Below are 12,795 nucleotides of genomic sequence, written 5' to 3' on the forward strand. Positions count from 1 at the left end.
TAGTTCCTTCATCTGTTAAGTAGGAAAGTGTGACTGATGACATCTGACATCCTTCCAACTCTAAAGGCTCTTCCTTTTGGGGTGTATCTTTTAAAAGCCTTTCTTCAGGGACGTGTTCACACAGGAATGCATCACAAAGCCTCAAAGCTCCGTTTAACCTAGAGTTCTACATAGGGGATTACTCCATATGAAAATTCAACCTGTTAACATAAAATTAATAACTCCCTAAGGTAATCAGCCAGAATTTCAATACAAAGTTCCTTTTGTATCATAGCAAATCATGAAGTAAATACCTCAACCTCCACTAATGTCTACAAAGGAGTGATTCCAAACATATAGAAGACAATCATTAACCAAACAGTCTGAGGAATTTCCATGCACCTAGATACTGTGCAAATCAATAAACACTGTTGTTACTGGTTTAGGCGAATGGAAATCCAATGTCCTAATGTCTTTGGAACTATGGAACCCATGACTCAGAAAAACATAAATCCAAATTTTGGTTCAGAAACTGTGTGATTTGTCAAGTTTCTTAATTTTTTTGCCCCATACCTCTCCTAATGCCTTGTTTGGGCATTCTGTTGGAAGGCAACATCTTGAACAGGATTTCTAACTTTAAGTGGTAACTAATTTCACAAATCGCACTTGATTCTTACGGCCAGTGATACTAGAATTAGGACTGAGAAAGAGTGAGGAATTTTCAAATTTGCAAAACACAAGATGAATCAAAATATGCATATACACTTGTCAGGGTAAAACTATTTAGAATCCCTAGTTCCCGGTACAAATTGTAAAAAATTATCTTAAGAAAATATCCAAATCATAAAAACATCAATTTAGCCTACCCTTAAATAGTAATGCATTTGTCACCCCCAGCCCAAAGTGGTAAAAGGGCATACACATCACAAAACACAGAACTGGGAGAGAAGTTACTGCCCTGGGGAAGCATCTGGAGTTTTAAGAGTTCAGTATATATCTAGCAGAAGAGGAAACAATGTCAACTACAATGCAAACCGAAGAGGACTAATGAAGCTATAGCTAACAAAATCAGGGCAACAGACTAGGAAGAAAATGGCTCTTCAACTCATATATACAGCATTTCAAAAGGTCACTAGCTGAATTTAGGGATTTTTTTGGTTTGAGTTTTAGTTTTAGTTTTTCGCCTTCCTCTGAAGCATCAGGGGTTGGAGGCAGGACGCAGGTTACAGGAACTGGTGGACCAATGGTCTGATTCAGTATGGCATGTCCTATGTTCCTATAATAAAGGGGAAATTACAGCATATCACTTTGTGTGCACACATATCTAGGGACACATGCACACTCTCTCTCTCAAGGGGACTGAAATTTCATCAATAAAAAAATAATTTAACAAAGATAAAGATTTATACCAAAGCCAAGAAAGTATGGAAAATCCAACAGCAGTGAAGAGAGTGGTAAGTAATAAGCAAAGATTTAAAAGTGATAAACTATGTACAAAGCCTTTCACCTGACAGGTGTTCAACCCAACAGGTGTGGCACTCTTCCCTGACATTCACTTATGCCAAGCATGTAAAAAGAAAAATGTTGACAAAGTAACACCAGAAAGCTGGCTTGTCTAAGTTCCACATGTAACAAGATAAGAAATTACATATTTAGCAATTTTTCTAAATTAGAAAGCTAGAGAGATTAGAGGAAGAAAAACAGACAATTCTACCAGACATGTTTATGTATGTTTTTGATCATGCCCAGTAGAAAGTTCTTTGAAGGCAGAGATTGCTTCTTACTCATCTTTGTATCTACAGCAAAAGTATATACGCAATGTCTTGCCAATAGCAGGCTTTCCATAAACACCCACTGATGAATAAATTACTGTTTCAATGAGGCTCCATAATGGAAACTTGAATTGTATTAAATCTGCATTAAATGTACTCAAAATGGAGTTAAATTTAGGGTTTTACTTTAAATGAGAGCCTTGCAAAATATACCAGTAATAAAAGTGTTTTATGTCAGGTGTTATTTTAATCAAAATGGCTTCTTGTGTTTTAAATTTGAAAATTCTCACAAGCTAATCGCAAGATGAGCAACTCAGTAAATCCAACCACTCCTGTGGCAAAGCAAGTCTTTATTAACTGGATCTGTTAGTAGAAAGCTGAACTGCTGCAAAGCAAGTGCTAATAACCTCATTACCCACCGGGGGCCATGCAGATAGGATGGTACTGAACCCAAACAAAGGATGCAGAAGACTAGTTTCGTGATTTTAAAACTAAAGCTTCAGAAAAGTAAAATACAATTAAAATACAGTAACATCCTATTAAATACAAACCAGATACATGTGAATATTTTACATATGTGTGCATATATCTGTATATAAATATTTTTTCTCCCCCTCCAGGCAGTGCCACTGTGAATGATATGTAACTGTTGAATCCTTTTTGCCACAAGCCATTAAATTTTTATTTCTTTTTAAACATAGCTTCACATATTATCTCAAGTAAGTAAAGAATATCTTGATCACTAGAAAACATTTCCATATGATCCCTTTCTTTTTGGTTGCTTCCTCATGTTACAGGATCTAAAAGTCACTTAATGGATTGATTTACCTCTTCACATGAACACTTCCTGAATGATTTTAATAAACCTGTTCTCTTTTCTCTTGAAAACATTATTTTTATTTACATTAATATTACACTAATATTACATTAATATTATACCAATAACCTCTCAGTAAACCAATGAAAGCATCAAAATAAGATGTGATAAACAGAGTTTTACCTGACTCACCCATTATCCTACTGAGGGCAGCATTTCTGCTGGGCGATTCATCAAGCCCCTCAATCCCACTGTAGAGGGAATGGGAAATTCTTCGTTCTCTATCATCCAGCGCTGTTTCAACAGGCAGCTCAGGTCCAGGGGGGCTCCCAGGTGACTTCAGCTACAGAGTAACGGGGATGGGGGCAAAGAAAAATCAGTACCTGGAGGCCCATTAGCAGCACGGAAGAATTACAACAACTTGCCCAAGGCCTGTATCCAACTGGGTACCAAATGAACTAGAACTTTTCACCCTGTACCAAAATAATTTGTGATGACAGCTCTGCCTAATGACCAACTTTCTGTGCCACTTTATACCATGCCTCCCATGAAGTTCTGTCAGATTTCAACCACTGGAGGAAAAATATGTATATTTAAGGCATTTTTAAAATCAGAGCTTGTTGTTTATTTTTCCAATTTGACTGTTAGTGTCTGTTTAAGTCAATTTAAGTTACAGTGTAATTCAGAATTCTTTACTAGATGTTACTCTATAAAAGGCGTGCTTGATCAGAATGGAAGCTGCAATTTAGCTATAGGTCTTATACTTATGGTATGTAAATACATCTAACAATTAGCACACATTTTTCCATGTGTGCTGGTGGAATTATTACCTACTCTACAAGACCTAAAGACGCTATCAGCTCAGGTGTCTTGAACAACACACTGATTTTAAATTCCTCCTGCTAGAAATTAAGAATAATCATGGTATTATCTTTACTGTAATGTTTAAGTACAAGACAGTAGCTGCAATAATCACTTTAGTAGTGTACAGAACAATATGAAAATCGGGACCAAATATTCTAATAAAGCACACAAAGATAGGAGGATTTCAAAAACATATACAATCTAATAAATAAGCAATGAATGTATGTCAATTTTGATGACAATAAATTAAAATGGTATCGGGCATTTCTTAAAACAGCTAGCTGTGTCTAGTAAGTCATATTTTACATAAAAATAATATGAGTAAGAAATTCATGTTAGTAAGGCCTTCAAACAAATCTGTTTTAATGAAGAACAAAGTACATTTAACTACAATCCTCACGACGCAGACTGTGAGGCTCACCACAAGGACTGGTATCTCTTGATGCTTTGGTGTTAGACAGACAGGGAGGGCCAATGTGGGGGAGTGGGCAGGAGGGCAGCACCACACAGCACAGCAAGAGAGAAGGCGCTCCTCTCACACATGAAACCACAACTGTCGCACTTCCTTCAGCTGAACAAATTATTATTCCTGTTAGAAGCTATCATCTGTTTAATATAAATGAGATATTTAATGAAGTTCCGAATTGTAGACTTATCTCTCCCAGTTTGATAAGCACTGGGGAGATTTAATGCATTGAAGGGTCAACACAATTACAATTGGAGGCACGTCAAACTGCAGGAGAATAATAAACTTGCAGCTCTAGTGAATTAGACTCAATAAGGTTTAAATTGTGAAATGAGGATTTGTTTTATTAGGTTTTTTTTTTTTAAATTGTAGATTACAACTGACAGCTTTACTGAAAAGTAAATTAAATATTCAAGGTCTCTGATGTAAAGAAATAAAAGAACAGTTTCTAAAAGAATGTAATGCCTAAATTCCAAGAGACTCTGGGAAAGTAAAAAAAAAGCTAATAAAACGAATACTCTATACCATTAAGAACAAGTATGGTTTTTAAATTAACACACACACTAAAAAGTATACCTACATAAAGACTTGCTATACAAGACTCTATAAACAAATCCTGCTTACTATACAACAATTTATCAACAGACAGATAACATAGCCTCAAGCTTGCCTGAAAAATGTATTTAATTGAACTGTATAATGCTGCAATTTTCTACATGATAAAACCTTTATAAAACTTCTTCTTGAGAAATCCCTAAATATCCCAAAAGGCTATTTTAAAATTTTATAAAGCCAAATAAAAATTCCATTAAAAAGTAGTACATGCAGGTTTTCTAGAGAAAAACAGTAAGACGTCTGTTCAGAAAAAAACCAAGCACTTGAACATTTTCATAGGAAAGATTCTCCACCTCCCCTACCTCTCTACCCATATTTAATTTGCATCTCAAAAGACAGATTTAAATGAAGACATCAATAGTTGACTACATAAATATTTAACAGAAGATACAATGGCTTTTAATTTCTTTTAAAAAAACTGATTGGGGTTACAGTTTTGTTTTAAATCTTTTGATGATTTTTTGTTGTTGCAAGAACACCAGCTTAGGAAATAGAAATGTGTCAGAGGGGGCACCAGCGGCACTGAGGAAGAGAGGCAACCCCAGTGGTCCTGGGAGAATGGCTGGCCTCTGCTCCCCCAGCTGCTCTCACTCCCTTGCAGGCTCCTTATATTAAAACCTTATTAAAATTAAGCTTCAGTTGGGCACCGTGGCTCACGCCTGTAATCCCAGCACTTTGGAAGGCCGAGGCGGGTGGATCACGAGGTCAGTTCAAGACCAACATGGTGAAACACCGAATATACTAAAAATACAAAAATTAGCCAGGCATGGTGGTGGGCACCTGTAATCCCAGCTACTCGGGAGGCTGAGGCAGAGAATTGCTTGAACCCAGGAGGCAGAGGCTGCAGTGAGCCGAGATCACGCCACTGCACTCCAGCCTGGGCAACAGAGAGAGACTCCATCTTGGCAGGGGGCGGTGGGGAATTAAGCTTCATTAGAAGAAGAAATCAAAGTAAGCACAACTGTGATTTTCATTTTGTTGTCTATTTGTGGTTTAATGTGCAAAAATTTTCTTGACTCCAACTAAATACAGAACCCTGTAGCAGTGGCTGTTTAGCCCCTCAGTTCCATCCCAAAGAAAGTCTTTCTACCTATTAAAAAACAAAAATAGCTTTAGGTTGCAGCAAGATAACCCACACTCAGTAGGAGTGTAAAGTGATACAGTCTTTTGCTACAGTAACTTGGAAATATATTACCACAGGGCAAAAAAAAAATCTTCTTTTTAACACTTTGAACAGGCCTTTATTTCATGTCGTGGTCACTATCCCAAAGGAAACAATAAGCTAAGTGAATAATGAAAATTCATGTGAATTTATCTGTAGGGTTTAATAAAATCTCCGTTTGTTGTGAGTATGCATTAGCAAGTCAAATAGTGTCTTTCACCTAAAGAAAATGTATCCCACCATCTCCACTGCAAACACTGAAAAGTTCGTATTGGAATGGCCTTAACCACCTTCAACAAACCTAAAACTGGATTCTCGCTGGTGATTGGCAAGATCATATTATTCAATATTTCAGGTTTTTTTTAGCATATTGTATTTTATCCCCAATGCCTAGCGTAGAGCAGGCACTGGTGGAATAATTAGATTAATAAATTCATTCCTAAAAGTGAGTGAGTCATATTTTCTTTAAAATACACTACCTTATGTGGAAATAGGCTGTTAAAACTGAGGACACGGCATGATGTTGAAATTAAAAGACATTTAACCTAGATTACAAATATACATTCTGGAAAATATTAGCTTCCAGAGGACAGGTGAACATAAAGCAACTAATGAAAAGACAGATTTTAGTTTTGGAAGAGAGTGAAGGAAGATTAGAGTACAGTTTCACATTCTCTTTTCAAACAGGACCACATTTATTTTCCTTCACATCCCCATGAGGGCAATGGCAAGAATCAGAAATGTGAGGTAGGCTCCTCAAGTCAGCACATGGCAGAACCAGAATTTCACCGATTACATCAGATTGTAAAGCCCATGCTTTTATTGTACACTACTTCCCAATGCAACCGGGATATAAAGTGCCTGAACAACACAATCACAGTCAATTAGATCCACTCATCTGTGTAAGAGAAACAGACATTTTGCTTCTAAATTACTTTGCCACCTATGTTGGCCTTGCAGCCATTAAAGCAAATCATTTGACCTCTTTGCATTTATTTCTTAATACAGAAAATGAAGAGATTCATAAATGATACCTTAGGTCCCTTTCCTATTCTAATATACCTTTCTCATTCTAAGAGGATTAAGCCTAGAGAAAAAATTCATTTTAAAGAAGTCCTTGATGACTAAATCCTCCAATATGAGGTCTAAGACAGAAAGCTCACCTGGCGATATTCTCTACTGGCACTAAGAAAAAGCTTTACATAAAATCGCTTCTAACATGGATATAATAAAATGCCTGGAAGCTATGTTAAATTACAGTAATTTCTACAAATATTAATGTCCTTAAAATATTTAAAAATCAGCATAATTCTCATATAGAGGCTATTTTCAACACTCAAGGAATGATGCCTGGCGTTTACTTCCATTCCCCTCCAGTCTCGTTTAAAAGTCTTCAACAAATGTGTCCTTTGGGGTAAGTGAAAACAATTTTTCTCTTCTTACTTTGTGTATTCCAAAACTGAAACAATGGAAAAGAATGCCGGGACTCAGTTTTTCTCTAAAAAAGTGAAACCATCCTTTAAGGGCTTTAAACAATGGGAAGTCATCTCTTTTTCTTTGAAGAAAGAAAAAAGAAAACAAATAATGATTGCTTATACAATGTTTTTAAGTGTAGTTAAGTAAAACCATTGGATCTATGAAAAGAACGAAAGCAAAAGAAATAAAAATTACTGCCCTCAAAATCATTTTGTTTGCCTTGTCTGAGGGTGACTTTGGAATTTCAGTTTCTAATACTAACAAGACCTCTTTTCTTCTTCTTCAAAAAAAAAACGGTAGTGGGTGCCTCCAGTCCCTGGCTAACACGGTGAAACCCCGTCTCTACTAAAAAATACAAAAAATTAGCTGGGCGTGGTGGCGGGCGCCTATAGTCCCAGCTACTTGGGAGGCTGAGGCAGGAAAATGGTGTGAACCCGGGAGGCGGAGTTTGCAGTGAGCCAAGATCGCGCCACCGCACTCCAGCCTGAGCAACAGAGTGAGACTCTGTCTCAAAAAAAAAAAGCCAGACTCTCCAGGGTTGCTCTTCGTCATTCAGCCTGTGCTGATGTGTCAGGCCTGGGTTGGATACCAGCAAAGGATACATAGGAAAGTGGTAGATGGACCAAGCCCTGGCAGTCTCAGAATCCACAATTCCAGCAAAAGAAAATCAAAGAGGAAACCATGATAGTGTGACAGCTGCTGGGTGAAGGGGAGTACACAGGGCTATGAAAATGCTTTGGAAGAGAAAATGGAAAATGAAAGACTGTGTAAGTCTTTGCTAGGATGAGGGGCGGATAGACTCAAGTGGAAGACCTAGAGGTGTAAAAGAGCAACCCATGTCTGAGAAATTACCAGAAACACTGAGTAGCTAGAGCAGAAAGTGCTGCAGAGGCTGTAGGGCACCGATGACAATCAGGCATGTCCCAGTGGGCCCCATGATGGAGACTGGTTGATCCTGGAGATGTGGAAAGCCTCTGAAGGGATTTCAGCAGGGACTGACGTGATCAATGTGTTCTGTAGAAAAATTTGCCGGACTGCAGTGCAGAGAATGGGTTGAGGGAGAAAGCCTGATTGCAGAGAAACCCCTCAGGGAGCTGCAGCAGTGAGCCTGGTGAGAGGATGAGGTCTGAACTCTGGCAGCAGGAGAGGGGAGAGAGGGGAGCGGCTGAAGGAAGAGAGATTCTAGGCCAGGCGCAGTGGCTCACAGGTGTAATTCCAGCACTTTAGGAAGCTGAGGCCAAAGTATTACTTGAGCCCAGGAGTTTAAAACCAACCTGGGCAACATAGTGAGATCCCATCTTTAAAGAAAAAATTAGTTGGGTGTGGTGGTGCATGCCTGTGGTCCCAGCTACTAGGAAGACAGGTGGCAGGATTGCTCGAGCATGGGAAGTTGAGGCTACAGTGAGCCGGGACTACACCACTGCACTCTAGCCTAGGCAACAGAGCGAGAGAGCAAGACTCTGTCTCCAAAAAAGAAAAGAGGGAAATTCTAGAGGTAGAAGCAACAGGCGACAGGCATAGTGACAACATTTGAGAGGTCAAGGGTGATCCCAGATCTCTGCCTTCTACAACAGAAAGAATGTGGTGCCTTGTGAATTAGGTGCCCATAAGACATACCAGGAAATATTTCCCTAGGCAGGTGGACAGAGGGATCTGGTGCCAGAGTGGAGCTGTGAGCTGGAAAGAGGATGATAGTACTCATCCTAACAAGTGGTTTCAGGCGGCAAGGGAGTGGAGATCAGCTAGGGAGCAAGAGCAGAGTAAAAACAAACAGACCTGGTGGGGCGCAGTGGCTCACGCCTGTAATCCCAGCACTTTGGGAGGCCAATGTGGGCAGATCACAAGGTCAGGAGTTTGAGACCAGCCTGACCAACATGGTGAAACCCCATCTCTACCAAAAATACAAAAAATTAGCTGGGCATGGCGCACACCTGTCATCTCAGCTACTCAGGAGGCTGAGGCAGGAGAATCACTTGAACCCGGGAGGCAGAGGTTGCAGTGAACCGAGATCGCACCACTGCACTCCAGCCTAGGTGACAGAGCGACACTCCGTCTCAAAAAAAACAGACAACAGACCCAGAGGAACTTTGAGAGACAGGAACAATGAAAGAACAGGCAGAAAAGAGGAACACTTAGAGAAGACCCGGAGTACGGCAGCAGAAAACTAGAGAGAACAGATAGGAGACACTTTGAGAATGACATAGTGCCTGCAGATTCCTGAAAGGCTAAGCAAAATAGGCTAAGAAATAGCTCCCAGAGAATGTCTCCAATGTGCCCTGTCGCGACTAATGTTAGGGAAATACAGGGCTTTAACATAATACCTAGTGAAGGGAGCTGACAAATAAATTTAAAGAAAACATATTGGACCAGGTGAGGTGGCTCATGCCTGAAATCTCAGCACTTTGGCAAGCTGAGGCCAGGAGTTGGAGAACAGCCTGGACAACACAGCAAGACCCTGTCTCTACAAAAATGAAAAATAAAGAAGACATATTAAGATAATACACAACACTTCCATGTATAAGAGAAAGAAAAATGTGACAAAGAACAAAAGATTTTCTTTTACACATTCTTACCTTCCCTAACTAGAAATTAAATATGCAAACCTTGGATTTAAAGATGAGATAGCAAAATACAGTTTTCTGATTGGCAAAGACTGGACTATACAGCTGAGTAAAAGACCTAGAAAGAAAACTCAGCACATTATTTTGGTTTGAGATTTGTTCAGGACAGCATGATGCTCTATGCTTATATCAATATTTACTGTAACATAATTTACACATACCCTCCCAGTGTGCAAAGGAGAAGGTTTTCCTAAGGTAATGCATAAGTACAACAGCAGAAAAATCATGCCTTATGCCTTATTGGAAACTGAATTGAGATCTTCTGTCTTCATGTAATTCTTTAGTTAAATCCTATCAATACAAAAGGGTTCTTGCTAGTATTACAAAGATAGCACAGCACTCATAAGATTTTTTTGATATAATTGCTTTATAAGCTTATGCTGTCCTAAGAAATAGTAATAACCAGCAATGTATGAAAATGATACCATAAGGAATATTGAATATTAAAGTCTATTACTGTCTATTGCAGCTGTTTCCTTACTTAAATCATATTCATTCACAAAAATTCATATGGAGAAGTGAATAAGACACAGAGATATTTCAGGGGGATTCCAATTTCATGTCTCTTACAGGACAAGAGGGAATAAAATCAGTGCTTTTATCAAAACATTTTCAGGCAGGTACAGGTTTACTTTGTCACTGTTTGGGGGGAACAATAGGGAATAATCTGAATCAGATAAAAGCAGACCACTGATCTTCAGTTCATTTCTGCAATTTAAGTCCTCCTATAGCATTCAATGTTTTCTGTGAAGGAAAACATTGAGAAGGTGTTAAAAATTTTAATTGGCCTCTAAAAGACTAGGGTGATATGTTGTCCAGTAGAATGCATGCCATCTGTCTTATTCACTGCTATGTCCTCAGGAACTAACACATTTTCTGATACACATAAGATGCTCAATAAATATCTGTGGAATGAAAACTGTCCTGTGTAATGGGAAAGTATTCAGGTGGCCAAAAGAAAAAGGCCTAAAAGAGAATGCTATGTTTTGTAAACTTACAGTTGAGACGTTTTCATATAGTGCTTTGTGGGACTTAAGTTAAAAGATCAGCTAATGATCTTGCGATGAGTAAAAACTATTATTCCATCAGTCCAGGAGGGACAGAAGAGAGAAAAAAATATCAGTCCAGCATCCTACTGTGAGGGATTAGCTTTTATATTTATCTTACATAAATGAATGTTTGTATGTCCCACTCTTCTCCATTCTGAGATTTTTTAGTTAAGGTTACCGTTGTTCTCTTGATATCGCAATTAATTTGTTGATTACTGTTAACTCATTCTACATTTGGCAAATAAAAGTAACAAAATAATTCAGTGGTCAGTGATCTTTCAGAATACGTCACCTCTATATTGACTACCAACTGAGCTCGAGAGTGTATTTTCTTTGTAAAATATGCTTGTATCATAGGTTCAGATGAGTGGTCACTGCAACCTGAAAAGTGTGCTTTATAGTTTATTAAACAGAAGTTTAAAAATTAAGAAAAACACTTAAACAACTTAGGTATAATTTTCAGTTTGTATTATTTGCTAATCATTTTATCTTAGTTGATCTTAAAATGTGGGAATCTGAACCCTGATTTAAGAAAAACTTCACATTTTCAACAGCTCATTTTGCACATGGGCAAGTCTGACCTATTTTCTACAGATGGCACATAATTTATAATGGATCCATGAAATTTAGTTTTCAAGCTCCAATATTATCAAGTCCACATATAGTTTATTTTTAACTTTCAAATGTCCTATTATACAACAAAGCATGTTTCTATACAACAAAGTATGTTTTTCCATTATTTGGGAAAATAGATGATCCTACCCTTCAAGAGAGGATGCCCTGTGTCCTCTTCACTCCTAATTCCAAACTGCAACATACATTTAGAACAAGCAGAGTATAATACAATACGGATCACTGAAAAAGGAGGCATTCAAAGAGAACAGACTCAATCCCATAGAGAAACAGAAAATGAGGACTGAAGAAAGAGAGGGAGGTATACGCTATTGATAATCTCACAAGAGAACACCATCATCTAAGAAAGCCAGACTGTGGGCCGGGAGCTATGGCACGTGCCTGTAATCCCAGGACTTTGGCAGACTGAGGCAGGAGGACCACTTGAGCCCAGAAGATGGAGGCTGCAGTGAGCTGTGACCACAACACTGAACTCCTGCGTGGTCAACACAGTGAGATCCTGTCTCAAAAAAAAAAAGAAAGGACAGGGAAAGAAAGACTGTTCCTACTAGGGGCTTTGTAGGAGGCATCCCATTTTAGATAAACAAATGAATAAGCAACTGTTTCTCTGCATGATTCACCTCCCAGGCATAACTCTGCCAACTAGAAGAGAAACTGTTGGCTCTGAGAAGGAAGATGTGACCCTGATTTCAAGAAAAAAATTCAGTTAAAGGGGCTTTTGAGATCCCAGTGTTTCCTGCTGAGTTGGCAATAGGAGTATTAATATCCACTTAGGAATATGTTGATCACAAGAATTAAGAACACAAATCACAATCCATCTACAAAATAATAAAACTACAACAAGCAAAGATAATTTATAGTCTTTTGAGGTAAGGTCCTGGAACCTAACACCCTTTGTCCAAAATTAGGACAGAAATGTAGTTTTATTACAATTTCAGATGCTAGCGCTTTTTTGCATTTCTTACCTCATTGCACTTGCTTATTCTCCTTGCAACAATAAGCTGGATCATTCCTCGTTTATTGCCTTCAGTAGACATAGACCTTCTTAGGGTTTCCATGGCATCTTGGTTTGTCTTGCCCAACAGGGATTCTCCATTTACTGCTATCAGTTGATCATTCACCCGAAGCCTTCCATCCTGGGAAGAAAACAGGTAAAAATAAGTGCTATTAAACAGACTGCTATAAAAGAAGTAGCTTTTCCTTTAGTTAATAAATAAAATAAAAACAAAGCAAAAAAAAAAAAGAGTGGGGAGCTTTAATCCTAATGGATTATGCCCAATTGAACGCTGGCATAATAACGTCTAAGCAGCTATTGTGGCCTGTGTCTATTTCAATCATTTA

The 12,795-nt window shown here is 38.4% G+C and overlaps 1 protein-coding gene across 34 annotated transcripts in view; it reads right to left on the reverse strand.

Annotated features, from left to right (window-relative positions):
* Positions 1–12,795, reverse strand: part of PARD3 (par-3 family cell polarity regulator) — a 713,016-nt gene that overhangs the window by 240,230 nt on the left and 459,991 nt on the right. For 20 of the 34 annotated variants that reach the window (XM_024253533.3, XM_063727279.1, XM_024253534.3 and 17 more), the window contains 2 exons: positions 12,420–12,590; positions 2,761–2,911 (listed from right to left, as the gene is read on the reverse strand). In XM_024253533.3, the coding sequence (XP_024109301.2) occupies positions 2,761–2,911; positions 12,420–12,590 (322 nt within the window). Of the gene's footprint in view, positions 1–2,751; positions 2,912–12,419; positions 12,591–12,795 lie in introns of all 34 variants that reach the window. The other 14 variants (XM_024253531.3, XM_024253528.3, XM_063727274.1 and 11 more) reach the window with 1 other exon arrangement.

Source organism: Pongo abelii, chromosome 8 (assembly GCF_028885655.2).
Source record: "Pongo abelii isolate AG06213 chromosome 8, NHGRI_mPonAbe1-v2.0_pri, whole genome shotgun sequence".
Classification (NCBI taxonomy): domain Eukaryota; kingdom Metazoa; phylum Chordata; class Mammalia; order Primates; family Hominidae; genus Pongo; species Pongo abelii.